General features: G+C 58.1%; 2 protein-coding genes across 4 annotated transcripts in view; one reads left to right on the top strand and one right to left on the bottom strand.

Annotated features, from left to right (window-relative positions):
* Window positions 1-12,560: 12,560 nt before the first annotated feature.
* RCOR2 (REST corepressor 2) lies at window positions 12,561-16,210 on the top strand. The gene is made up of 12 exons (XM_006901509.1): window positions 12,561-12,687; window positions 13,360-13,416; window positions 13,702-13,782; window positions 13,992-14,044; window positions 14,128-14,289; window positions 14,391-14,515; window positions 14,606-14,675; window positions 14,757-14,972; window positions 15,267-15,344; window positions 15,443-15,500; window positions 15,583-15,812; window positions 15,896-16,210. The coding sequence occupies exons 1-12, from the start codon at window positions 12,561-12,563 to the stop codon at window positions 16,208-16,210; spliced, it is 1,572 nt and encodes a 523-aa protein (XP_006901571.1).
* Window positions 16,211-18,199: 1,989 nt separating this feature from the next.
* Window positions 18,200-27,093, bottom strand: part of MARK2 (MAP/microtubule affinity-regulating kinase 2) — a 66,443-nt gene continuing 57,549 nt past the window's right edge. Inside the window, exons 8-19 of one of the 3 annotated variants that reach the window (XM_006901510.1) lie at window positions 26,826-27,062; window positions 26,104-26,223; window positions 25,904-26,003; window positions 25,719-25,831; window positions 24,721-24,853; window positions 24,086-24,267; window positions 23,737-23,834; window positions 22,825-22,986; window positions 21,982-22,239; window positions 21,028-21,054; window positions 19,363-19,407; window positions 18,489-18,852 (exon numbers count right to left, since the gene is read on the bottom strand). In XM_006901510.1, the coding sequence (XP_006901572.1) occupies window positions 18,489-18,852; window positions 19,363-19,407; window positions 21,028-21,054; window positions 21,982-22,239; window positions 22,825-22,986; window positions 23,737-23,834; window positions 24,086-24,267; window positions 24,721-24,853; window positions 25,719-25,831; window positions 25,904-26,003; window positions 26,104-26,223; window positions 26,826-27,062 (1,839 nt within the window). Of the gene's footprint in view, window positions 18,853-19,362; window positions 19,408-21,027; window positions 21,055-21,981; window positions 22,240-22,824; window positions 22,987-23,736; window positions 23,835-24,085; window positions 24,268-24,720; window positions 24,854-25,718; window positions 25,832-25,903; window positions 26,004-26,103; window positions 26,224-26,825; window positions 27,063-27,093 lie in introns of all 3 variants that reach the window. The other 2 variants (XM_006901511.1, XM_006901512.1) reach the window with 2 other exon arrangements.

The following is a 27,093-nucleotide window of genomic DNA, read 5'->3' on the forward strand; positions in this document are numbered from 1 at the left end:
CTCCTTAGAAGCAAGGATGTTGGGACTTAGTCTGACACACTTCGGACGTGTTCTCAGGAGGGGCTGGTCCTTGGTAAAAGACATTATGCAGTCATTTGAACAGCACAAGGGGGGTAGTGTGTAGTTTAAAACCAGGAGAGATGTGTATCAGGCTCATATCCTTTCTAAATGTCTGTTCAATCTTCAGAGAGGGACTTGAGTTAGATTTAAAGCCCAGGGCCAAGGGACTTCCTTCCCAACCACAAAATAGGGTCTAGCACTCAGACTCTGTGGAGGGCAGACCACTGCCAGGATATTCTCAGAGGTGAGAGGACTCGCTAAACCTTGGTGGCTGAGTTGAATGATTTTGGTGGGCATTTGGCTTGCTGTGCCCCCATTTCTTTTCTTTCCCTCCAACTTCTCCCATTTGTAGTGGAAATGTCCCCTCTGTGCTCCAGTCATTGGGCTGCAGAAGCAGGCAATTTGTGTTCTAGATTCACAGATGGAGGGGGGTGTTGCCTTAGGATAGAATTTGAACTTGGAGCTTGTTTAAGACTGAGGTGACAGTATTTTGCTTGTGAAAAGGAATTTTGGGAGACACTTATTGTTGTGTATTGTCCAATTGGAACTGACCCATATTTGCCCCCCCCCCAGTGGGTTTTCAGAGGCAGTAAATTGCACGGGAGCTGATTGCCCACCTTTCTCCTGTGGAGCAGCCAGTGGATTTGAACCACGTACCTTTGTGTTGGCTGTGGAATTCCTTCCCATTAAGCCACCAGAACTCCTTGGGGAGCATGGGAGGTAGAAGATAATGCATTTAATTGTATCCCCGCCCCCAATGGATGTACACAGTGATGTAATGTGGAAGCTATGTAATGATCCCTTCTTGTTGTTGTTATGTTGTTGTTATGTGGCCTGCGACTCATAGCGACCCTACTTACAGCAGCTCTGAAGCCTGCCCTGTCATGAGCCACTCACTGACTCCGACACACCTACTCCTGTCACTCCAGTTACTGTGTCAGTCCATCTCATCTGGAGTCTCCCTGTCCTGTGCTGTTCTTCCACCCTTCCAAGCATAATGTCCTTCTTCAAGGACTGGTCCCTCTTGGCCATGTGCCCAAAGTATGTGAGATGGAGCTTCAAAATCCTTGCCTCCAAAGAGCAAACCAGTTTCTGAGAAACCAAACAGTTCTAAGACTATGAAGGGCTCTTAGCCCTTGCTGCATGAAGGGAGAATTTCCCCGGAGAGGGGCTGGTAATACCTGTTATCTCACTAGAGATAAAAAGGGGAGAATGGAGCCCGGAGAGGAATAATCCTTCAGGATCCAGGTCTCTGGGCTCGGAAGCAATCTGACACCAGGGAAGGTCAAGAAACGTGGAAATTCCTGAGGCATGCTGGGCCTGAGGATAGATGCTATAGGAAACAAAGACTTCCTCCTCAACCAACAGAGAGAGGTCCCTCTCCAGAGCTGGACCCCTGACTACATGGCTAGCTGTAAAAGAAAACCCCTACTATTTGTTAAAGCCTCTCGCTTGTAGTACATTTAATAAAGCAGCATCAGAGAGTTAAGACATTTTGTTATATACTTAAGTCTGTCTAGGAGCTGGACCCTTGTAAGGGAGAATTCTTTAGTATAAACTTTAGACTGTTTAAGGGTTTAATGGTCACAGGGAAATTCTTTTCTCTACACCCAAGTCTAAGAGTTTGATGGTCGAAAAGGGAAATAAACAAAAGCTAAGATGGAATCTGGACTCGGATCATTGAAGCCAACCATTCTGATGCAAATTAGTCCCTCCAGTTTTAAGACTCTTATGCAGCAGTTAGCAAAATCAGAGGTATTTAGGCAAAAGTGATGTTTTCCATCCGGCAGGGTGACAGGGACTAGGGACAGCTAGGGAGAGGAGGGGATCTGGGGAGCTTGGCTTGGAGTTTCTGGGCAAAGCTGCTAAGTGAAAGGAGAAAAATTCAGGGATGCCCCAAAGAGAGGCCTGCTGATCAACTCCTGAAGAACAAGCCCTTTAAAAGTCTGTCAGCACAGTTCTCTGGCATACACGGGGCTGCTGTGAGTTGGGGTTTGTTTTCTGAGGAAATGATATGTCTGAAATGACACCTGAGGTGTCCATTTAGTGAGCACCTGTTGTGTGTCAGGCAGCTCTGATGGCCTAGTGAGTAAACAGTTGTGTTACCAACCCCAAACAAAGGAGTTCAAATCCACCAGGGGAAGTTTCCTCCCCTGTAATTTATAGCCTCTGAAAACTTGCTGGAGGGTCAGCTATGAGTCAGTTCCAATTTGATGATGTTGTTATTGCTTTTATGTGTGATCAAGTTGCCTGTGACTCATAGCGACCCCATGTACAGCAGCTCTGAAGCCTGCCCTGTCCTGAGTCAATCTCACTGACTCCAACACACCTATGCCCCTTGTCCCAGTGACTGTATTAATTCATCTTATTCAGGCTCTTCCTCTCCTGTGCTGTCTGTCCTCCACTCTTCCAAGCATGATGTCCTTCTCCAAGGATCGGTCCCTCCTGGCCACATGTCCAAAGTATGTGAGATGGAGCTTCAAAATCCTAGCCTCCAAAGAAAAACTTGGTTTCACCCTCTCTGAGACAGACCTATATGTTTTCTTCACAGTCCATGGTATGGTCAAGACTCTTCTCCAGGACCACAACTCAAAGGCATCAATTTCTTCTGTCATCCTTAGTCATTATCCAGCTCTCTGATGCATAGCAAGTAATTGCAAAGACTATGGCCTGGATCAAGTACACCTTAGTCTTTCGACTGACATCATTGCTTCTCAGTATTCTGAAGAGGTAGGTCCCTGATAGCAAATTTCTTCAGTACAATTCACTGTGTGCATTACCGGATCCTGTGGACCTGGAGCTGCACAAGTGAGGAGTCAGCCCCAGCCTCTTTGGGGCTCTTCAAGGGCAGCATTAGCCTTTGATCAATGGTGAGATGGGGTGCCAGACATCCCTGACACAGTGGCCCTCTGAGCTGCTTCTGAAAGACAAGACATAATCTAGAAGGAAGAGCACACATCCTAGGCATCACGAATCTCAACTTCAGCAAATGATTCCAAGGCAGGAGAGTATCCTGGGAGTGGCAGGTTGTTGAGTGTGCCTAACCTACACATCCAAGTTAAGTAGTATGGAGAGGTCTATCCTGGAGAGAGTGAAATCAAGCTTCTCCTTGGCAGCAAGGATTTTGAAGCTCCATCTGACATACTTTGGGCATGTAGTCAGGAGGGCCCAGTCCTTGGAGAAGGACATCATTCTTGGAAGGGTAGAGGAATGGCATGAAAAAAAGAAAGACCCCAGACGAGACAGATTCACACAGTAACTGGGGTAATAGCAGTGGGTGTTCAGAGACAGTGAGACAGGCTCCAGATAGTGAAGGCTGCAGAGCTGTTGTACACAGGGTCAGTATGAATTGCAGGCTACTCGATGGCACATAACAACAATGTTGAAGGATTCATTATGCAGAGGCTAGGAGTGCCATTTCTTCAGAAAACAAAAATCAATTCCTATTGTTACTATTAAGGAGCTCTGGTGGCCTAGTGGGAAGAAGCTGCATTGCAATTCCAAATGTACACAGTTCAAACCCACCGGCTGCTCTGAGGGAGGATAGGCAATCTCCTCTTGTTGGACGACTTATCACCTCTGAAGACCTTCCGGCGGGTGCGTTACGAGTCAATTCTGACTTGATTGCACACAACAACACTGAGTCTTCAGGATAAGGCAGGGTTCAGAGCATGTTCACAGGGTCGCTCACGATGAGTCATAATTGACTCAGTGGCACAAAACAACACCATGACCGTGTCCACTTGGACTTAGAGCAACACCACATATATCACAGTAAGAACTGACTGACAGAATGCTGATGCCAACCAGGTTCAAATGAGAAAAGAACTGTGTGGACTCTTATAACTGGAAATCTCAAAGGGTCTGTAGCTCCAGAAGAGACATGATCAAGGGGCTGTATGACAGCACTGAGAAACATGCTTTTTCCCAAAGGGAATGCCTTTAATCTCTCTCCATTCAGAACAATGTTGGCTCTCAAGTTTGCATATATACTTTTTACAATGTTGAAATTCTCCTCTAATTCTATTTTGTTGAGTGTTTTAATTAGGAAAGGGTATTGGATTTTGTCAAAGGCCTTTTCTGCATCAATTGATAGGATAATGTGGTGGTTCTTTTTCTTTGCTTTGTTAATTTGATGAATTACACTGATTGTTTTTCTTATGTTGAACCATCCTTGCATACCTGTTACGAATCTTGCTTGGTCATGGTGAATTATTATTATTATTATTATTATTATTATTATTATTATTATTATTATTAATATATCATTGTATTCTATTGGCCAGGATTTTATTCAGGATATTTGCATCTATGTTTATGAGAGATATTGGCTTATAGTTTTCTATTTTGGTGGTGTCTTTACCAGGCTTTGGTATCAAGGATATGTTTGCTTCACAGAATGAGTCTGGGAGAATCCTTTTTCTATTTTCTGAAATAGTTTATGTAGAATTGGTGACAGAAACACACTTTTTCCTAACCCTTTATTCTGCCATAGGCTTTCCTTAAAGGTCAAGAGAAGGTAGACAGTGTCCCTGGGCTCTGCTTGGCAGACTTTGTCCCACATTTGAGACCAGCTTAGGTCTTTAGAAGCGGGCACTGGAGTGAGAGCAACCCCAAACCACTACATGGACTAAAGGAGAAAGGAGACGTCATAGATCTCAGGTGGTCGGATTCTGAAGGTAACAAATCATTCACATAAAGAGCTTGAGATTGGTCAATGAGAAGCAGAAGGCTGGCTTGATCAGACGAGGGTTTGGAAAGATCACTCTGGCAATTGAATAAAGAGCAAAATGAAAGGACAAAACTGAGGTGGCAGCAAGAGCAGCTGGGAGGTGGTTTCCACCACAGGGATGCAGGGCAGGGATGTTGACAGGAATTGGGGGCTGAAGGAGACAGAGGTTAAGGAACGGGTAGATGGAAGGGTGATGATTCCCAGCTGCTACTTTGGACGCTGGCTGGAAGTGGATAAAGAAGGAACAGCAAATCCTATGGATCTTAGAGATACTCAGTCAGGTTTTAGGGAGGTGAGGCTTGAGGTGACTGTGGGAGCTGAGAACAGGTTCCCAGGAGGCAGCTGATGGGATCCAGACGTCCAGAGCCCAGGCTGGGCAGTCTGAGCCAGGGACAGTTTGTAGCTCCCACAGCCCAAGGCCTGTGCTTGAGTGTGGAGAATTGTGCAACACAAATGGAGCCCCCAGCACCAACATTGAGGGGCTGGAAGTCAGCCAGGAGGGCGTCAGGGGGGACTGATGCCCAGGAGAAGGGGGTGGCCCTCAGTGACAAGTCCCACCTGGATGGAAGTGGAGTGACAGTGTGCACTGAGCTTCTTTGGGGTTTTGAAATGACAAGGCCACTGATGCCCCTGTGAACAGCTTCCATGGGGTGTGTGTGTGGGGGGGTGGTGAGGATATGGACAGAAGGTTGTGACAACTCTATGAAGTCAAGCTTTTTTTTTTTAAAGCAGCAAAGTTAAAATCAATCACAAAAAGACAAATATTGCTTGATACCACGTATAGGAAGCGTACCTAGAGTAGGCAGGTAAGTGGATGGAGATTAAGGTTTAGGATAGGCCAGGATTCAGGTTCTGTTGTTAATAAGGTTGCTATGAATCCTACCCAACTTGATGACACCTAACAACCAGTGGCTATTAAGAGAGCTCTTGTGGCCTAGGGGTAAGGAGCTACACTATTAACCTAAAGGCACCCGGTTCAAATCCACCAGCTGCTCCACAGGAGAAAGATGAGCAATCCCCTCCCGTGTGTCTTACTGCCTCTATAAACCTGTTAGAAGGTTAGCTATGAGTCGGTTCTGACTCAACTACAACAGCAGTGGTGACCAGGGACATGTACACAGGAATGCAACAGCCGGCAGGCGGGAGCCCAGCAACAGTTTTCAGGTGAGTTCAGGACTGGGCTGTGCTTCACTCTTATGCTGTTTTAATTGGAGAATCTACTCAGAGGCACTGAATGATAACAGGGGTCTCGGAAGGGAGGGCAAAGGAGGTCACAGCACAACAGGACAGCGGACTTTGCTTAGGGTGATGGGACAATCAGAGTGGCTGATGGTGAGGGTTCCACAACCTGTGAAGTGAATTTACTCTCACTGAGCCATCAGTGAGAAGATTGTTGAAGAGGCTACTATTTTGTTACCTATGCATTTGCCACAATTTGAAACAAAATAAACAAAATGTAGCAGTTGCCTAGGGTAAAGGTAGGAGTGAGGGTGAGGTTCAGGATGCAGGGACTTAAGCTGGTTTGTATGAGGACAACAAAGAACCAAGAAAAGAGGAGGGGGCTAGGAAGCAAGGAGCTGGGTGTGTGTGTGCTGGGGGGGGGGGTGGTGAGGTGAGCCTTGAAATGGGGTGAGAGGGAAGGATTTGAATGTGTGGGTGCTGGGGTCCCATCAGATGACCTCTATTTCTCTGGAAGTGGGAGGTGAGAGCAGGTGCTAAGAGAGGCACAGGCAGTGAAGTGACAGAGAGGCACACAGGGATGGGGGCAGGGGAATGGGGAGCATTGAAAGGGGGGCTCAGGGGAGCTCTGGTGGCCTAGTGGTAAGGAGCTGCAACTACAATCCCAGAGGCTCACGGTTCGAATCCACCAGATGCTCTGCCGGGGAAGGAGGGACAATCTCCTCCTGTACCAGTCAGATCTGATTTGATGGTACACTCACATAAAAATAAAATGAAAGGGGGGCTCTCTGCCAGGCTGGGAGCCTTGGATAGGTCATCGCTGGAGCAGAGCTCCCTAAGGGAGGGGCCACAGATGGGGTGTGCAGATGGGTGGGCCTGCCGTAGCCTTCTGGGGTGCCAGGCGGGGCTCAGTGAATGGTGAGCAGACCTGTTTGGCTGGATCAGTGGGTAGGATGCCACTGATGATGGATCTGGAGAGGAGTTCCTGTGCTGCCTGGCAGGTGGGGGTGAACCATGGGAGGGTCCTGAGCAGGAGAGAGACGGGATCACTGTCTCCAGCTTCATATCCGGTTACATGTGTGCCATGATGGACAGGTGAAGGGAAGGCCTTTGGCCGAGTGTGAAGAAGTCAGCCTTGGGGGCCAGGGTGAGGACACCCACAGGGGAGCCTTGGGCAAAGGCATCTTCCAGCCTTGCTGGGGACGTTCAGGGTGACAGCCCTGCTTTGGGAGGAAAGCACTGTGTCCTAACAACCCAAAGAGATCAGGATTATGGCCCCCTTTTAAAGGGATGAAGGGGAGCTCTGGTGGCCTAGTGGGTAGGAAGCTGCATTGCCAACATGAAGGCGTGAGGTTCGAATCCACCAGCTGCTCCACAGGAGGAAGATGGGCAGTCACCTCCTGTGGGATTCACGGTCTCTGAAAACACACTGGCCGGTCAGTTATGGATCAGTTCTGACTCAAGAGCAAACAACAAAACTGCTGGAGGGACAGCAACGAGTGGAGTCTAGAGATGAGGAGTCCTGGGGGTGGTGTAGGCCGAGTGTTGGGGTGTCACTGCAAGGCTGGAGTTTTAAACCCACCAGCAACTCTGTGGGAGAGTCTTCCCTCTAAGATGTAACTTTGGAAACGTGATGAAGGATAGCCCCAGTTAGATTGGGCTGGACTGAGGTTCAGAGAGGCCGAGTCACAGAGCTGAGGTCACACAGCCAGGAAGAGGCGGACCTGGGCCCCTGTCTGACCAGCAATCTGCACGTCCGGGCTGGGGCTCCACTGCCCTTTCTCTGGAGGGATCAGCTTCGCTCTGGCTCTGGGGGCAGAGATTTGCTAGGGGTTGGATGGAAGACGCAGAATCCTGTGTCGCGGGGACCAAGCACTCATGCCAGAAGAAGCCACTCTCTGGGTGCCAGGCTGAGGGGAGACCCCGCTGGTCCGAGCTGTCACCGCCAGAGGGCGCCGGCCGGCTCAGGATGCAGGTTTGTCCAGGTGAGGGAGAGGGGGGCCTCCCCAGGGCCAGAGCGCCTGGGGCCTGCCCCCTTGAGTCCAGAGGGCCCCATACCTCCCTTGTCCCTCCCAGCGGACGTCTGGCTGACCTCCCTCTCTACTTCCCGCCTGTGAAGGGAGTCAGGTTTCCTAGGCGTGGGTGTCAGGAAGCCGGGGTCTCCTCCCCGCCCTCCCCCCAGCCCTGTGAATCCCTCTCCTCCCTGGGCACGAGGAGGTGATGCCACACACACACACCAGAGTTATCACCTCCCTCATCTTCCCGCTGCCTCTTCACTAGCCGAGTGGGAGTGTCGCCCAGATCATCGGCAAGCCCCGGGAGGGGGAAGGAAGTTCCTGGGGCCTCAAGACCTGCCTGGGAGGAGGGAGAAGAGGGAAGAAGGTGGAATTCCTGTCTGAGAGGATGGGGGCAGGGAGGGAGCCCTGTAGCGCCCCCCAGCCTGCAGCTGACCCTCTCCGTTCCCAGCTTCACCTTCCCCACTTCCACCCCCAATGGAAGGGAGTGCACTGTCGAGGCCCCACAAATGCACAGCCAGGCTTGGCTGAGACCCCCTCCATCCCCATCCCCGACCCCATGGCCCTTCTTCCCCAAGCTTAGCCCCTGGGCTGTGGCCACAGAGGGCCTGGCTGGGTCCCAGGCACCACCACAGCGGCCTGCCTCGCTGGCCCAGGGCTTGGGGCAGTCCCAGTCTGTCTGGCAGGACTGGCCATCGGGATTGGCTGGAGCTGCCCCCGCCTTTGGGAGGAGGGAGCCGCGAGGGGCAGCTGGTGGAGGGCCCAAGGTCATCCCTTCTTTCTTTCCCAGCATCCTCCTCTGACCTTTGTCCCTGCGGCTTCACCTTGAGGAGGGAGGGGGCCAGATGCCTGGCCTCCGAGGGCCGGGGAGCCCCGGGGCTGCCTCCTGGACTCCCCATATTTATCCACTCAACAATTCCTAAGTGCCTTCTAAATACATGCCTGCCTGCCCCGGAATGAGGAGGACACAAAGCCGGGCCTGGAGGAGCTCACCGGCTGGCGCGAGACAGGGAACCGCACTCACACAAATAATGCAAATTCATGTGGCGAGCTGCGCCGCAGACGCACTGCGGGATGGCCTGGTCTGGCCAGGCGCACCCTGTGGGACCCCAGCGCCCCGGCAGGGAGCCCGGCTTCAGGCTCACGGCTGTGCAGGCACCTGGCAAAGCCTCAGTTTCCTCATCTATGAAACGAATGCAGGAAACAAATGAGCCCCGAACGCACGAGGCTGCTGCACCAGGGCTGAGGCCTCCAAATGCCCCAGTGTCCTACAGCCCTTGGTCTTTGCTGTGGAAAGATCAAGGCGTGGGGGGCAACTAGCAGGTCATGGCAGTGAGGGCATTCCCCGGGGACACGCCATGCTCGCTGAGCTCGGAGGAGGCCTCCGGGGTGAGGGACCCCAGGTCTTAGGCCGCACCCCAGGGCTTCCAGGGCCGCCCAGGGCAGCAGGGGAGGTGATCCAGTCCTCGGCTGCCTCTCTCTCCCCCCCGCCACACCTCCTTGTTCCTGACCACGTGGCACCTCTGCGCCCTAGGCCTGGCAGGGAATGGTGCCTGGCCTGGGGTCCTGGGAAGCCAGGGACTGATGGGTGGGATTGGGGGTCCCGCTGAACCCGCCTCCTGTGGAGCGGCCCTGCTTGGCCCCGCCCCGCAGCCCCAGGGCGGCAGGGAGGGGGGTGCTGTCCCTTTAAGAGCCTTCAGGCTGCCGGGAGCAGATGGCCAGGCCGGCCGGGGCCCCTTGTCCTTTGTGTGGCTTCGCACAAAAGAGGGGGCCAGCTGGGGAGGGGGCGGCTGCAGCAGGTGGGAGAGGTGGGGCCTTGCCCCTCCCCCTCTGAACCCTGCACCATTACCCCTTGGGGAGGGGGCTGCAAGCTGGGAATGTGCCTCTCTAGACACTGTGGCCCCCTCAGTCGCCCCCAAACTCAAGGACATGCCCCAGTGTCCCATCTCTTAGGCAGGAGCTCACACACCAGGGCCCAGGGACCCCCTAGCCCCCCACACACAAAGGAATAAACCTCTTCTCCCAGCCCCCACTTCAGAGCAGGATCTTCTGGCCCTGAGCCTCAGGCTCGGGGGGGGGGGGGGGAGGGAGAGCAGAGTTAGGGTCTTAAGGGGGTGGGGGCAGGGCCTGGGTGCTTGCGGAGGGAGAGATGCGGATGTCTGGGGGTCCTGGGGCAGCCCTGGAGGAACGAGGCCTGCAAAGAGCGGGATGCTGAGGCTGGGGGAGGGGCAGGGCGGCGAGGCCCAGGCCCCTAGGTGGGAGCGGGGCGGGGGAGGCAGAGGCCGGGCCTCGTGGGAGCCTGAGGGCAGGGTTAAGATGGAGGGCTCCATCCTGGGAGAGGGCGGTGGTGCCGGATGGCCGCCTGCCAGGCAGGAGGGGACACAAATGGGAGCCTTCTAGGGCTGGAGCTGTTGGGGAGCGGGGGTTGGATGGCACCCTGCCACTCTGGAGGGGTCACCTTGGGGCAGACCCTCTTAGCGCAGACCTGCCCTGGGCTCGTTCCTTCTCTTCCTTTGTCCAGACCTCTCCAGCCGGGGCTGGGTGCCCAATCCTCGATTTACAAGGAGGAAAAAAGGCCCTGAGCCCTGGCCCGAGGTGTCCTGGCCAATGTGGTCGCAGGCTGGGTGGCCCGAAGGTGGCCCCATGGTCCCACAGCGCCGCAGCTGGGTGGGGTCGGGCCTGACTTTGCCTGCCGCGTGCTGGTACCCCAGGAACAGGCTGCCCAGCCAGGTCGCGGCCTGACCGCAGCCCCCAACCGACTGACCACAGGCAGCGGGTGGGGGCTGGGATCCCTGGCTGGGCCCAGGGCTGCTTCTAAATTTAGGAATCTGATTACAGAGTGGCCCAGGAGGGAGAGGAGAGGAGACGCGGGTGCAAACTCGGCTCCGTCTGGGCACCGCGGGGTGTGCCCGGCGGAGGTGTGTCCAGGAGGCCAGGGCTCCGGGCGGGGCGGGGCAGTGGCGGGGGCTTCGGCCTGTGTGCGCCGCAGCACGTGCCCCGGCGGCGGGGACAGGCACAGGCGCAGCCCGGGCGCGGAGCCGCCGGTGTGCGCGCTGGCTCTTTGTGTGCCTGGCAGGGTGGCTGGGTCTGGCTTTGAAAGTCTCTGCCCACCCCCTCCCCCATCTCCGTCTGTGCGGCTCTACCCGCTTCCCTGTCTGTCACTCTGCCCGTGCTTGGTGGGGGGGGGCAATGCTGATACCCAGCTGGGGTGATAGTGAACTCAGTGGCGAGGCGCCCGTGCTGCAGCCCTTCCTGGCACCTTCCACTCCCCATCCCTAGGTCTCTGATTCATTGGTTTGGGGGTGCAGACTGCAGCAGCTGAAAGGCAACTGGGGTGACCTCTGGGGAACCACAGCGCCAACAGAAGCCAGGCTTTGGCCCGGTCGTTCTTGGAGGAATGCATTCCTCGCCCGGTCCGGCCTCTCATCCGTTTGGGCCCCCAAGGGCGCATGAAGGGGGGGTCCCCCTGCGGAAGGGGGGCGGGAGTTCCTTGGCAGGAAGGGAAATGGAAGGAAAAGCTGGGCTCCACCCGGGCGGGCAGGCAGGCAGGCGGCCTCTAGGCCCCCAGGGCAGGCGGAGGTAACCGGAGCCCACTGATGTGTGGAGCTGGTGTGCGCGTGGGTGGGGCTGACCCCCAGGTACTCTGGGGGGGAGCACCAGGATCTCCCCCGGGGCCACGTCTGGGAGCCCCAGGACGCAAGGGAGCAGGCAGAAGAGCGTTCCCCACCCGCGTGCTGACCCCACCCCCTGAGGTCTAGCCCCGGCCCAGGCCCCGCCCCCGGCCCTCCCTCCCACCCCAGGGCCAGATGTTCAGCTGGCGGAGGCATCGGCTGGGGGAGGGGTGCTGAGGCCGCAGCCGGCACTACTTCCCTGCCAGCAGCTTCATTGTGTGCGCGAGGAGCGGCGGCGGAGCGGGCCGGCCAGCCGCAGCCCGAAAGGCAGGGAGAGTGCGCCGTGGAGGGTGCGAGGCGGCGCCCACGGCTTGCGCTCCGCCCGCCTCCCGGTAACTGTGCCCCAGCGCCGCACGCCGTGCGCGCCGTCCCGCCGCCGCCACCGCCCGGCCCTCGCCGGCTGCCGTCGCGGGCAGGGGGCTGGCTGGTGGAGACGGCGTCCTTGCCTGGGTACCGGGGCATCCCGGGCGCCGCCGAGAGGCGCGGAGCTCGCGGGGGCGCACGTTGCGCTGCAGCGCCCGCCCACTGCGCGGCGCGGACGGACGGGTAGGCGGTGGGCGCCGGAGCGCCCCGAGGGCAGCGTGCAGACTTCTTCCCGGGAGCTCAAGCCCGTGGGGCAGACAGAGCGAGCGCGCCTTGGCCGCTCCGGACCTTGCGCTCATCCTGCGCCCTCACCCCCACTTCTGCACAAACTTTTCTGACTCCCTTGCCCGCAGGGGTCGCCGAGAGTTGGGGCTGCACGCTGGGCCGCTGCCCTGCAGGACCCCAGCCACGCTGACCTGCCTCTCGTAGCCTCAGTGGCGACCTCTCCAGGCCGGGCCGGGCACGGCACTCAGGGAGAGCGCGCCGAGTACGGTCGCTCTCGGTCGGCTCCTGCGCCCCCCGGGGCCGCTGGGCGGGGTGATGCCCTCTGTGATGGAGAAGCCGAGCGCGGGCTCCGGGATCCTGTCCCGCAGCCGGGCCAAGACGGCGCCCAACGGCGGCCAGCCCCACTCGGAGGATGACAGCAGCGAGGAGGAGCACTCGCACGGTGAGCCCGGCAGCCTCGGGGTAAAGGCGCACGGTCCGCGCGCGCGTCGGAGCTGGGGTGGGTGTAGTTCTGACCGCGGGCTGATTATCTTGATTGCTCCTCCCTGGATCAGAGCCTCCGCCCTGCCTCTCTTCCAAGCCTGAGGCCACCAGCACGGGGAAGCTGCCGGGCTGGGACCCTGGCGTCGCCCCGGAGGTGGTGGTGCCCACCCGGGCCCTTGCCTTTCATGCTCGCAGTTGATCCTGTGAAGCTGAGGCGTTCCCACCTTCTTCGTACTGTGTCCCTTCTACCGCGCCACTTTGCAGGGGACTGTGGTCTGATGGGCAGGGCTGGAAAGACACCTCCACGCGGAGCCGTGAGGCTCATGTAGTGGGAAGGAGCCTGAGGTTCCTTGAGGGCCTGTCTCCCACAATCCCAGCGAGAGTAATGGGGTCTGTTTGGCCTGGCCTCTGAAACTCCTCCCTTACCCCTTTAACCTACCGTCGCCTCCACCCTTCAGTTCTTCCTGGCTGAGGGGAGCCTGGCGGGAATCTGAGGGGAAAGTAAGCCTCCGGGAAGGTGGGAGCCCCAGGAGGTCAGGGAAGAGCGCTTGGGGCCAGCCACCTCCCCCACCTCATCCTCTCGCCTGCCCACCCTCCCTGGAGTCCTGACTGCCTCCCTCTGGCTCCACAGACAGCATGATCCGCGTTGGAACCAATTACCAGGCCGTAATTCCGGAGTGCAAGCCTGGTGAGTGGCAGGACAGGCTGCGATGGAGGGGCCAAGGGCTTGTCTGGAAGCCCCACCTGGCGAGCCTTGCCTGGCCGGCTCCCATCACAGGACCAGTGGGCAGGCGGGGGTGGCCCTGTGGCCCAGCTTGGTTTTCCTGCTCTGTTTTCCTGTCTGGGTCTCTGCCCCTCAGTCCCTTCTGGGCCTCACCTCCCTGGCCTCACTCTGCCGCCGCCCTTGCCATGGAGCCAGGGGAGCAGCAGAGGCTGGTCTAAGAGCTTCCTCCTCTGCTGTACTGCCTTCCAGAGAGCCCTGCGCGCTACAGCAACAAGGAGCTTAAAGGGATGCTGGTGTGGTCGCCCAACCACTGTGTGTCAGATGCTAAACGTGAGTGGGCAGGACCCCTGGGGGGAGCACTTGCTGGATGGCCTGCTGAGTGCATGTCCTGGTGACCAGCTCTTCTCAGAAGTGGGCTGGACGCTCAGGGATGTGGATGGAGCCCATTCTTGGGGCCCCTGGGTGGGAACCCCTCTTTCCAGGGCTGAGGATGGGGATACATCCCCTCCTCTGAGGGCTTGCTTACTTCCACCCTGCAGTTGACAAGTACATTGCCATGGCCAAGGAGAAGCATGGCTACAACATCGAGCAGGTGAGGTCTGGCTGAATGGGGATTTGACATGGGGACAGGCCGTTCTGGGGCAGGTGAATTGAGCTACGGCTGTCCCGGTCCAGGCACTGGGTATGCTTCTGTGGCACAAGCATGACGTGGAAAAGTCGCTAGCGGACCTGGCCAACTTCACTCCGTTCCCTGACGAGTGGACAGTGGAGGACAAGGTGCTGTTTGAACAGGCCTTTGGCTTCCATGGCAAGTGCTTCCAGCGTATCCAGCAGATGGTAAAGTCTCCCTCCTCCCAAGTTTACCTGCACCTTCCTCTGTGAGCCCCTAATGACCCCGAGACCTGGACAAATCCCATCTGTTGTATTGCCTTCCCCAGCTGCCTGACAAGCTGATCCCCAGCCTGGTTAAGTATTACTACTCTTGGAAGAAGACCCGAAGCCGGACCAGCGTGATGGACAGGCAGGCCCGGCGACTTGGGGGCCGCAAAGACAAAGAAGACAGGTGGGGGCATGAATAAGCATGTGGTGGGGCCAAGTAGGGCTGGTCAGCTCTGGCCGCAGCCTCATTTCTTTATGGTCTCCTTGTCCGCAGTGATGAGCTTGAAGAGGGTCGGGGGACTGTGAGTGAGGGCGAGCCTGATGCCGGAGACCCCAAGAGAGAGGTGAGGTCCTGTTCCAGTCCAGCCTGCCTGCCTGCCTGTCCTCCCTTGACTCTGCCAGTCACTCTATCTGCTTTCCTGCAGCCTCTGCCCTCGCGGCCCCTGAATGCCCGCCAAGGCCCCGGGAAGAAGGAGGTCCAGGTGTCCCAGTACCGTCATCACCCTCTGAGGACCCGGCGGCGCCCACCCAAGGGCATGTACCTGAGCCCCGAGGGCCTTGCTGCTGTGTCCGGGAGCCCGGACCTTGCTAACCTCACACTTCGAGGCCTTGATTCCCAGCTCATCTCTCTCAAACGCCAGGTGGGGTTTGTGAAGATAAAAGGCTTTGCCGAAGGGGTGGTTATTACCTGGAACCTCAACGTGAGGGGGGCACCTGAGGTGTGAGGGAGGTGGTGTATGGCTGAGCTTGGTTCTGCCCCATCCGATCACATTGGTTTTTCCTTTTTGAGTCTTTTAAAGTAACTTAGTCTCCATGCTGCCTTGAGAGCAGGATGGTGGGTGCCAGAGGAGGTGGGGGGCAGGGGGCTTGGACTGGCCATGGTAACCTTCCTGAGGTAGTTTGAAGCGCCTTTCTGTCCTGCCATTTGCTCCCAGGTTCAGAGCATGAAGCAGACCAATAGCAGCCTTCGCCAAGCGCTGGAGGGTGGCATCGATCCTCTCCGCCCCCCTGAGGTAAGGCTTTTTTCTTCAGTTTGGGGTTTTCTCAAGAGGTGACCTGGACAGAAAGGGGATGGAGCAGGGCTTCCACTTCCATATTCCTTATTCTTCAGGCCAACACCAAGTTCAACTCGCGCTGGACCACCGACGAGCAGCTTCTGGCTGTGCAGGGTGAGTGAGGCCTGGGGGAGAGCAGAGGGCCCTGGGAGGTGATCGCTTCTGAGCGATGCTTACATTCTTGGTCCGTTCGCAGCCATTCGCAGGTACGGCAAAGACTTCGGGGCGGTCGCCGAAGTGATTGGGAACAAGACCCTGACCCAGGTGAAGACTTTCTTTGTGAGCTACCGACGCCGCTTCAATCTGGAGGAGGTGCTCCAGGAATGGGAGGCCGAGCAGGATGGGGCCCTGGCAGCTCCAGGCCCCGTGGAGGAAGCCAGGAGAGTGGCTCCCTTGCCAGCCCCAGCCCTGGAGGAAGATGATGAGGTGAGGAGGGGATGAGAGTGCTTTAGATCCTGGAGAAGGGGCCCAGCCTAAGCCCGGCCTGTCATCCTCCTTTCTCCTCTCAGGTCCAGATCATGTCTGTCTCCACATCTGCGCCTCGGTCGGTGCCCCCTGCACCACCACCCCCTCCACCTCCCACCTCGCTGTCGCAGCCCCCTCCACTGCTGAGGCCACCCCTGCCCACAGCACCCACTCTGCTTCGTCAGCCGCCCCCATTACAGCAGGGCCGCTTCCTCCAGCCCCGGCTGGCCCCTAACCAGCCCCCTCCTCCACTCATCCGCCCTGCTCTGGCTGCCTCCCGCCACAGTGCTCGCTCAGGACCCCAGCCCCCACCCACCCTCATCGGAGCCCCCCTGGAGCCCCCGGCGCCTTCACTCTGAGCCCTGAGGTCCTTCAACTGCGGGCTCCAGAACCCCTTTGCTGGACATCGCTGGTGTCAAGGACAGAAAGGACTAGGGCTCTGCCTGGGTCGTGGGGAGACCCAGAGCTGCCAGTGGGCACAGCCTGAACGTGAGCTCTGCGTGGTGCCAGCAGCCAGTCCCCACTGACAGCTGGGCCTGAGGATCCACGTCTAGTGGGAGTGGCTGCTGGGGCAGGGCCCTGGGCTCCGCCCTTCGTGTGGGGGTAGTGACGTAGTGGAGGGGAGAACATCCAAGTGCTGCCTCTCCCCCTCTATTAGCAATAAGTCTGGGGTGAGCTGGGGCGGGGGACTTGTAGGGCGAGGCAGCCAGAGGTCCCTTGGGGACCGGCAGCAGAAGCTGGTGGGGGACGAACGGCTGTCCTCAGGGATGGGCGATGCCTGCTGCCCAAGCTTGGAGAGGAGGTCAGGAAGGGCATCAAGACCTAGGTTTATTTTTCAATGTTTTTAATAAATAAAAGCTCATGAGCTCACCGAGTCCTTCTTCTCTGTGGATGGGGCCATATAGGCCCAGGGCCTTGGCTAGTTCTCCTTCAGATGGGCAGGCTGGGCCACATCTTGCCTGTGGGGACTGGGTCCCTGCCCACTGGCTGCTAGAAGAAACTGGACCAGGCAGCTCAGATTCCAAACATTCTCTTTATTACGTGTTTGATCCAGAGGAGGGACTAAGTGCAGGAGGGGGGGTCTGGGTGGGGTGGGGCCACCTTGCCTGGGTGCCCCGACCCCCACCCCTTTGGGGGCCAAGCCATGCCCTCCTGGCCCCCTCAGCACCCGGGCTGTTCCACAGGTGGGAGGCGAGGGAGGGGAGCCCTTGGTCTGAGCCGGAGCCCACAGTCGGGGGCATGGGGCAGGAGGGCTGAGGTTGGCAAGGCCCCTTCCTGGGACCCAAGGGCTTGACTTGCCACTGAGCCTGGCCTGGGAGTGGGGGTGATGAGCAAGGGTGGAGTCATCATAAATCAAAAAAATAAAATAAAAAATAAAACCCATCACAAAAAAATGTACAACTCAGGTGAGGGTCTGGGCAGCCTCTGCAAGGCTCCCTCCCTCAATTTTCTCAAGAACAGAAACAGCAGAGAAATAAATTAAGGGATGCAGCGGCCGCCACCAGCCAAGCGCCCACAAACCCCCCCAACTCCCACACTGGCCGCGGAGGTGAGCTGGGAGCCACTTGGCCCTGCTGTCCCCCACCACGTGAGGGCCAGGCCCTCCAGGCCAGGTGGCCAGGAAGACCCAGGGCTGTGTCTCCTGAGAGGAGGGGCGACAGTGTCAGGAAGAAAGGCAAGGCGGAGATGAGAGCGTGAGGAAGTCACTGCATGGAAGGAGCTGGTGCCCAGATTAATGCCAACGAGGGGAAGCGAGGAGGACGGGCCGGGGAGGGGTGTGCTTCCAGACAAAGGCTCTCCCAGAACGGAGAAGACCCAGATCCTGGGGAACAAGTGAGCGGCTGGGGAATGGGGGGGGGGGCCTCTGGAACCATCTGCCCTGCAGCCCCTCCCACTCCCAGCCCTGGGTCAGCCCCTCCTCCGAGCCGGGAGGGGTGGGGAAGATGGCACAGACTTTGAGGAGGGGACGAAAGCCCCACAGCAGCTTGTGGAAGGAAATGCCCAGCTCTGGAAGGAGGGTGGGCGGAGGATACAGTGTGGAGGGAGCCCACTGCCCCTCAGCCCCACCTCACAGCCCCCAGCAGCTCCCAGCCCGCCCACCCCAGTCCACAGCTGCCCAGGCCTCAAGGTGGGCCCGGGGTTGGGGGAAGGCCACCTCTGGTGGTTTGCGTGGAGGGAAGGAGCGCGGAGGAGCCCGGTGGGCCTGGCGGAGGGGCTGACAGGGAACTCCACCACTCTTGCCTGAGTGTGTTCCAGCCCTGAGCCACCTCCCGGGAAACCCCAGAGATCCAGTCGTGACTGTCCCCGTGGGGCAGGGAGGAAAGGTGGCCGCTGGGATATTTTTTTTCTTTTTTCTTTTTGGTAATAAAAAAATTTCTTGGTTTAGGGGAAATACTCTGTGCAACCGCAGTACCGGGGGCCCTGCCCCGCCCTCCCCCCGGCTTTGCCTCCGGCGGGGGGACAGGGCGCAGGAGGGCTTCTGACAGGGGTGGACGTGTGGGAGGGCGCCGGGCAGGGAGGGAGGAGGGCCAGCAGGGGGAGACACCTAGTCCAGTCTGCATCTCGCCCGTGGCGCCGCGGAGACCCCAGCAGCTAAGTCCAGCTGGCCGCCTCCCGCTCCCCCGCTCCTGCAGCCTGTTAAAGCTTCAGCTCGTTGGCTATTTTGGAGGCAATGTTTTTGAAGGCCATGGAGGTGCCCGATATCCGCTTAAAGCGCACGCCGTTGAGGGAGAGCCGCGGCAGTTTGCAGACCTCCATCTCCCACTGCACGAAGTCCTCGTGGCCCGGCGTGCCGTGCACGCACAGCAGCATGTACTTCTCGTGCAGCTCGCTCTGGCAGCTGTTGGCGTCCAGCACCTTGCGGATCTCCCGCATCATCTCGTTGGGCTCCATGGAGCTCGTGGTCTTCATGCTCCACGTGAAGCGCAGCGAGCGCGGCTTGGCCTCTCGGAAGTCCTCCTTCTCCTTGTCGTTGCCGCCTCCGCCGCCCACCACGTGAGGTCTGCGGGGAAGGCAGAGGCGGCCGTGAGGCGGGGGTCGGGGCCGCCACCCCCAGGACAGCCCCCCTGGCAGGCAGACACACCCGGAGACCAGGAGAGGGAGCAACCGGCGCTGGAAGAGGGAGTGGTTAGAACCTGGTCGAGGGGGCCGGTGCGTGGGCGGAGGCCAGCCGCCCGAGGGGGGACAGCCCATGCAAGTCCTCCTGTGCCAGGGGAGGTGCAGGGAGAAACGGGGTGTGGCCTGGCGACAGGAGGACGTGGGGGCGCAGAGGGGAGCTAGGCAGCAGGCAGGAGTCCGCAGCCCCAGCCGCCCAGCCCGGGGCTCCTCCCTCCAGGACTCAGCACACCTGGAGGAGGGCCCCACTGTCGTGGGGGGCTGGGGCTGGTCTGAGAGGGTGGCCCCAGGAGGGTGGGGACAGGGCAGAACCGCCAGAGAAGAGCTGAGGCGGCAGAAGGAAGAGAGCAGCAGGAGGCCGTGGCGGGCAGGGCTGGGGCTGGGCCAGCCCGCTCACCTGAGCGTCTCCACTCGGTCTTTGCTTTCAGGTTCATTCAGGTTCCTCAAAAAACAGAGCGAGGGAGAGTTTAGTGCTGGGGCCTCTCGCTCCTTCCGCCGCCACCGAGCCAGGTGAGGGCGGGTACGGGCAGGTGCAGCAGGACCTGGACCCATCAGCCCGTCACCTGGCAGCCCAAGACGGCTCTGCGGCACTGTGCCCTGGCAGCTCGACTGTCCCTGACCAACCGGGAGCCCGACACAGTCCTCTTCCCCCCACACTCAGAGCTGGGGAGAAGGAGCCTCAACTGCCGCACAAAGATGCAGCACCAGGCCTGCTGCTGGCACTGGGTGGGCTTCTATCCCAGGGCGGGAGGGAAGAGTCCGTTCTCTGTGGATCTTTGTGGGAGAAGGGGCAAGGCAGTGTGTGGGGGTCTCTTTCAGGAGGCCCCAAGGGACAAGCCCTCTGAGCCTACTGGGTTGAGGCCCTGCTGTGGGAAGGAGAAGGCTGCCTCCCCCACTTTTAACTCCTCATCTGCCAGCCTGCCTGCCAGCCATCTGCTTCTGCTTGTGCAGAAGGGAGGACGGAGGGCAGGGCAGGTGGGCATCATGGCCCCGCTGAGCGGCTTCTCCAGCTCCCGGCTGTAGACAGGTGCCTTGAGCCGGGAACTTGGGGGCTGTGGAGGATGGGGCACGAGGAAGAGGAGGGGAGCAGCAACAGTACATGGAAAAGAACACAAAGACAAGACAGAATGCAAACAAGCCCACTCCGACCAGGCAGCTGTTCCTAGCCCCCCAGACAGCCTGGCTCCTGCCCTGCAGGGGCCACCCTGGGCAGTAATGACCAGCCATGCAGTGACAGCCTAGGGCTCATCGGCGCAGGGGCAAGCCTGAGAACATCTTGACAGTTTCTCAAGGAGATGCGGCCCTAGTGTGACTGCCACGTGTTCCAGCCCCAGCACCACCACTGTTCCTGAAAAGGCCAAGCCCCCAGGCCTCCAGCAAAAAGAAGGGGCCTGGGTAGTAGGTCTGAAAACCGGGAGAGTGGGATTTCTTGTCTTCCTTAGGACCGGGTGGCAATACGGACCCTAGAACCCTGCAGCCTCCGGCTGTCTAGGCCGCAGAGGAGAGCACTGGAGGCAGGCGTACTGGCTAGCCCAGCAGTTGTGCAGGAGTGGCCAGGAGGGGGCGCTGTGGCCCACCGCCATCCACAAGCAAAGGTGCCCGGGGGCTAGAGGACTGACCTCGACCCAGGCCCTTGCGTCCCTGCCATATCTCTAAAGGTCTGTCACCCCACAGGACGGGGTGGAGGTTACACAGCCCCAAAGTTCAGGGGAGGCCGGAAGGAAGCAGGACCCAGTGAGCATGCACACAGCAGGGAGAGGACAGAAACAGGAGCCCAACACTGGGACGACCCTGAGGGGAGACAAGGACAATCTTAAAGGGAGAATTCCCTGGGTAAGCCCCCCTGAATGGAGACAGGCACAGCTGTGAGCTCCAGGCCCTCCCTCTTCAAAGCTGTGTGCCCTGTGGGCAGAGAGGGCAGGCTTCATCCCTTTAAGATGGCAGTGAGGGGGGTCACTCATCCTCAGTTAGCAGGAGGAGGACGAGGGAGCAAGAAGAGGGAAGTTAATGTTGAAGGCAGGACACAGGACAGACACACACACCCAGGGGGCTCAACGCCTACCTTCTGGCAAATCTGAAAGACAGATTTCTAAAAAAAAAAACAAACAAAAAAAGACAAAATAAAAAAAGAAATAAAAAAAACCAACAAGACGGTATGTGGATAAGCAGGTGGGAGTGGGCTCTCCAGGTTAGGGGTCACCTCCCTTTGGAAGAGCCGCTCAGCGAGACTCGAGTCTGCGATATCCAGATCTGCCCCACCCCTCCCCTCCCGGGGTCCACACACCCCTGCGCCTGGGCACTTGTGTGCCAGGACGAGGACGGGATGGCAGTCTTGGGCTCCTCCACAGGAGGGCAAATGGACCCGCTATCAGGCGCCCGCGGTTTCCTGGGCTCCTGCTCCCAGGACATGGAGCTGGAAGGGCTGGAGAGAGGCAGGGGGGCATCTCAGAACCCAGCACCCCAGCACTGGTGTGCCAGGCTCAAAGAGACACAGGCCACTCGGGCTCCGGGGGTTTTCATCCAGGAAGGCCCGGGGCAGGCGTACTGTAGGCCTGCTCTTGTCTGAAACTACCATCACTGGACTGGGGAGGTGAGGTCAAAGGGGGTGAGAAGAGAGACCAGAAAAAGGCAAATGTTCCTTGCTGGCCCAGCCTGGCTCGTGCCTCATGACTTTGCAGCTGCGTCACCAAATATAAGTTTCCATGGGAACCCAGGAGAGAAGAGGGGGCTTTTATTTTAGCATCTGCGTTCACACTCTCCTAGAGAGGAGGCGGTATCGGCCATCTGCTGGGGGCCAGAAAATAAGGGGTGTGTGTAGAGTTGGGGAGAGACCCAAGAAGGGAAGGGTCTAGGCACAGGCAGGGTGGACAAAGGCCACCGCCACCCTCAGTTTGGGCTAACTTCTTGGGCTCCCTAAGCTTAGCCTATCCCCCAAGTTCAGAGTCCCACCCTAACCCCCGGGGCCCAGAGAAAGGCCTGGTGTCAGTCCTTCTGCGTCTCTATGCTCCCTGCTCACCTGCGTACAAATTTGGAGGTGAATTTGCTGAAGATGCTTCCGGAGGCTCCCCGTCGGCCCTGGCTGTTGCCAGAGGGAGAGGCTGGGGTCACACCATAGGGCAAATTCTGCTGGTCCCGCACCTGTCGGAGCTGCCCGGCATGGAAGGTGCTTCTACTGGATACACCTCGGGGGAAATTGGTTCGGTCTGGGGCTCCACCACTGCTGCTGATGTTATGGGCGGAGGGGGAGGCGACAGGGACACGCTGGGGGGCTGTGCTGTGGGGAGAGGGGGCAAGGGGTGTGTAAGTGTACAGAAAAGCGCTGTCAGCCGGTGCCTGAGTGCCCTAGGGTGGGAAGGGGGATGCTGGGTTAGAGGCAGCCATCAGGGAGGACACAGGAGGAAGGGGGTGACCACTGAGGACACAGTGAGGTGGACACCTAGGGGGCACAGGGAAAGGATGGCTGGGAAGCGGGGCAATAAGGGAGAGGTGAGGAAGGTGAGACAGGCCGGAGAGAAGTGGTTCCTGGTGACTTAAACAAAGGACAGTGCTGGCCAATCCTCAGGCCTCAGTCCCTGAGACTGGTCCTAAGCAAGGCCGGGTAGGTTCAGAGCTCAAAGGCTTCCTTCCGGAGCCTCAGGCCAACTGCCTCACACCTGCTCTGGGGGAGAGCTGGATGGAGGAGGGATACAAAGGGTGGTTTTGGTCTCTCACTGTCTGGCTGCAGGGGCAGGGCCACTGGGGATGGCTCAGATGCTAAGAAGAGAGCAGGCCCCCAGGTAGGAGGAGAGAATGCTGCGGGGAGGGAGGGAGGGAGGCTGGCTGACGGCAGCAGGTGCGTCGGCTGCCCCAACACACTTGCCTGGGCCGCGGCACCTCACAGTTACTCTCCGTGGGGGGCAGCCCAGAGGCCTTGTTGGGGTGCACGGAGGCCGACATGGATTTCTGGTGCTGGCGGGGTCGGGCCGCAGAGACTGCGGCGGAAGCAGAAGCCGTGGAGGCCCGGGACCCTGGCATGGTTAGGCTAGGAGACAAAAGCAGCGAAGAGGCCTGGGTTAGGGGTGGGGCAGGAGGCCTGGGTTAGAAAGCAAGGGCAGGGCAAAGATCAGGGCTGGGAGCTTCAGCAGGACGTGGGTCAGGTTCCAGCAGGGGAGCAACAGGGGGTGCAGTCAGAGCTGAGGTGTGAGGACTGGAAATGGAGGCTGGAGCCTGGGAAGAGGAAAGGGAACACGAGGAACTGCTTGCGGGCCACACTGGTCTCCTAGGACTCTCAACACGGAGTTTCTCCTACAGAAAGAGCTGGATGCTGCTCAGGACAACTGTCAGGAAGCTGAGAAGAGGCGGGGCCTGCCTGAGTTGGGGAAGCTGTGCTCTCAAAGGAGGAGGGAGATGGAATGGCCAGGAACTCCCCTTAGATGGACAACTCCAGGTTCTGCCCTGAACTGGGATTCCTGGAACAAAGCTGGAGGTGCCGGTGCCCAGAGGAGGGCAGCTGCAGAACGAGGCTGTGGGGCGATGCCCACTGAACGATGCACTTAGAACACTGCAGGGGGCAGGCAGGGCGGGGAGGAGGGGGGAGCGGGCAGACAAGACGGTGGGAGGCAGTGAGGAGGGACAGGATGTAGAAAGCCGACTGGACAGAGCAGGGATGAAGGGCTGGAGCAGGAGCGATGCTCTGGCTGGGAGCGGCAATGGGCCGCCGTGATGTCACTGCTCTGGGCATGCTCTATGCGCGCTCCCAGGGAGTGTGGCAGGCAGGGATGGACCCGCTCACCTGTCTTTGCCATTCTGGATGGAGGCCTGGCCAAGGCTGGTCCTCTCCAAAAGTGGGGAATTCCTGCTTCTATTTGTGCTGGTGGAGAGGACGCTGTTCTGTGGGGAATAAAGAGGACAGAGATGACAGAAAACCAACATCACTTGTGGTCAGGCCCCCACCCTGGTTCGCAGACAGCTTTCCCAGCACCTTCCACTCCCAGACCAGGGCTCTACCTTTACTCCTGCCCTGGCTTTCAAAGCGGCCCAGGAAGGAAGGCTGGGGTGGCAGCAGCCCAAGGAAGCTGGTCTGAGGAAGCCCCCGTGTCGAGAAGAGCGGTGAATGGAGGAGGGGGCTGGGTGGGACTCACCGTGGAGGGTGTAGGGGTGGTCTTAGTCCTCTCCATGCCGGGGAGGGGGCTGGCAGGCACTTTGGCTGTGCTGCTGGCCTTTCGTCCTGGCTCTCGGTCTTCCTCAGGCCGCTTGTTTTCGGCGTTGTTACTCTGAGTCTTCTTAGAGTAGGAATTAGAGGTGGGAATGGCAGGGCCAGCTGCTGGGCCAGAGGGGCGAGGAGAATGGGTAAGGCCAGGCCCACTGAGGCCCATAGTGTGTGTGGGGTGCTCTCTTACAACCCTGTCTGCAACCTAGCAAAAGCCTAGTCCACTGAGCAGAGGAGAGTTATGTGATAGGCCTGAGGCCACCGACACCACGAAGCTAAAACCAGCAGGACCACCCAAAGCCCCCAGAGCCTGGGACCTCTCTGCAGAAGGCAGAGCACTGTGCTACTGTTGTTAACAAAAGACCCCAAACCCACTGTACTGAGGCGAATCTGACTCATCATGGTCCTGCACGACCCAGCAGAACTGCCCACAGGGTTCCCTAGGCTGTAAATCGTAAGCCAACAGCCACGCCTTTCCTCTGTGGAGCAGTTGGTAGATTCAAACCAACTTTTGAGTTAGCAGCCCAATACTTAAGCCACTGCACCACCTGGGGCCCCAACACATACCCTGATCGCTGAATCTCCGCTGCTTCGGGTTGGCTGAGACGCTGCGCTGTACCTTGTGGGATGGGGACGGGGCACTGTTATTGGTCAGATCAGCTGATGGCCTCGGCTTCAAGGTGATGGGGTCACCTTCCAGCTGCAAGAACAGGATACTTGGCGTCAGGGGAGAAGAGAGGTCCCACAAGGACCTCAAGCAGCATGTGCCACCGCATAAGCACACCCCAGAATCACAGGCGGTGGGACACAGTCCTTCACTTCGGACACTCTGTCCTTCCACGTCCACACACCCGAAGAACAGAGGTGGACCTGGATATGCCCTCCACATCAATACGGGCTCACTCCAAGCACCAACCCTTCAGCAGGTTAAGAGAAGGTCCCTGAGGAGGAGGAAGCCCAGCAATAACCATGAGGGGTGAATGCACATGGGGAGACACAAATGAGGATCAAACCCCAACTTCCATGAACACCCTCAGACTCACAGCAGACCCTGAGCATGACCTATAGGGGCAGATGAATCAGCACCAACTCTCCAGACCTGCAGTCAGGAGGACGGACAGACATAAACATACCCCCCCCACACACACACACACACTCAAGAGTCCACAGAAAATACTACACTAATGGAATAAACGATAGCTATGGAAAGGCATTAGGGTCTTTTGTTCATACACTCGACAGCAATCAAAAAGATACAAATTCAAACCCAGGAAAACAGACACGGACATCTAGGACGGACAGACAGAACCAACGGTTGGTCACCTGGAGACTGACCAGCCCCAATTCTAAGCAGCCAAAGCTGAGCCAGCCCCAGGCCCCTCCAGCCTTTCTACGCTTTCACCGATGAAGAGAAAGCAATGGCCAGAGAACCCGAGACGACAGAGCTGAGGCTTAAGACCGGCCAGCAGAGAGCACATCTTCTCAGAGATGAGCTCCCAATGGTGACAAAGGCATGGGGTCTAACATCGAGGCTGCCTGACCAGGACGGGGAGCGGGGTATGCACCTCAGAGTTCTTGTAGCCCAGGAGCAGATAGGTGGCCATCACCTCATTGTACTTCTGGCTCACTAGGGAGTCCTGGATCTCCTCTCGGGTGTAACCCATGGACACCATCAGCTCTGCACAGAGAAGACAGTTAGGCTGGTCCCGACTCCCAGGCAGCCTGATCCCAGGGCCCAGCACAGCCTCACCTGTCCGCCGAGGGTCCTTATAGTCTGGTGCTGGCTCCACGTAAGGCTTTAGTTCATCATCTTCATGACCCACATTCATCCATCGATCTTTCATAATTTGCTGGGGAGATAGGAAGAGAAGGGGGAGAAGGGGAAAGCTGAGGTAAGAGGTTCCTCGTGAACCATCAGGACTTCCAGCCAGTGGGCTCAGGGCTGCTCACCTCTAAAGTGCCTCTCTTGCTGGGATTGAGGATGAGAAATTTCTTGAGCAGGTTCTCACAGTCCGTGGACATGTAAAATGGAATACGGTACTTCCCCCTCAGCACCCGCTCCCGCAGCTCCTGCAGGAAATGCCAGGGTCAGGAAACTGAAATCACCCCAAGACCAAGCAAAGAAAACTAATACCCAGAATCCTTAGGGCTTAAGACTGCCAGGAAAACCGAATTTAAAAAAAAAACAAAACAACACAATAGGAGGTGGACCACCTGAGACCATGCACCTCCCCAGAGAAGAAGGGATGATGCCGAACACCTCATGCCCTCTTACTCTGGCTCGCCAGAGGCCCACCAACACCGGGTGTCCTGGTGGGAGGCCAGACACACATCCCATTTCTCTCTCTCTGCAGAAGGCAGTCCCGGGGGCACCACAGCTGTGTGCTGAGCTGCAAACCAATAGAATGGCAATCCCAGTGCACTGCAGCTCTACAGGGGAAAGCTGGTCATCGCCTCCACAGACCACAGCCTTGAAAACCCCAAGGGGCAGTCTCACTGCCACACGACAACATGCAGCGACCACACCTTTAAACTGGGGCCACCTTGGGCAAGCCTTACTCTGGGGTTCGGCTTGGGAGAAACGTAAAGGCCAAGGTGAGAAGTCAGGAGTAAACCAAGAGACGAGAGGATGAAAAGTAATAAAAATGACCTAAGGCTGCACTTCACCCTACCTTGAGGTTCTGTCCATCAAAAGGCAGGGAGCCGCTGACCAGTGTATATAAGATGACCCCCAGGCTCCACACGTCTACCTCGGGGCCATCATACTTCTTGCCCTGGAAGAGCTCTGGGGCAGCATAGGGGGGGCTGCCACAGAAGGTATCCAGCTTGTTCCCAAAGGTGAATTCATTGCTGAAGCCAAAGTCTGCAATCTTAATGTTCATATCAGCATCCAAGAGCAGGTTTTCTGCCTGAGGGGTAAGATGGGAAATGTCATGGAAC

Source organism: Elephantulus edwardii, unplaced genomic scaffold (assembly GCF_000299155.1).
Source record: "Elephantulus edwardii isolate Elephantulus edwardi_28Jun2011 unplaced genomic scaffold, EleEdw1.0 scaffold00328, whole genome shotgun sequence".
Taxonomy (NCBI): domain Eukaryota; kingdom Metazoa; phylum Chordata; class Mammalia; order Macroscelidea; family Macroscelididae; genus Elephantulus; species Elephantulus edwardii.

Coding starts and splice junctions, on each gene's coding strand:
- RCOR2 (XM_006901509.1), top strand. CDS start 12,561: ATGCCCTCTGTGATGGAGAAGCCGAGCGCGGGCTCCGGGATCCTGTCC. Junction 13,783..13,991: donor CTGTGTGTCAGATGCTAAAC/GTGAGTGGGCAG, acceptor TCCACCCTGCAG/TTGACAAGTACATTGCCATG. Junction 15,813..15,895: donor CCCTGGAGGAAGATGATGAG/GTGAGGAGGGGA, acceptor TTCTCCTCTCAG/GTCCAGATCATGTCTGTCTC.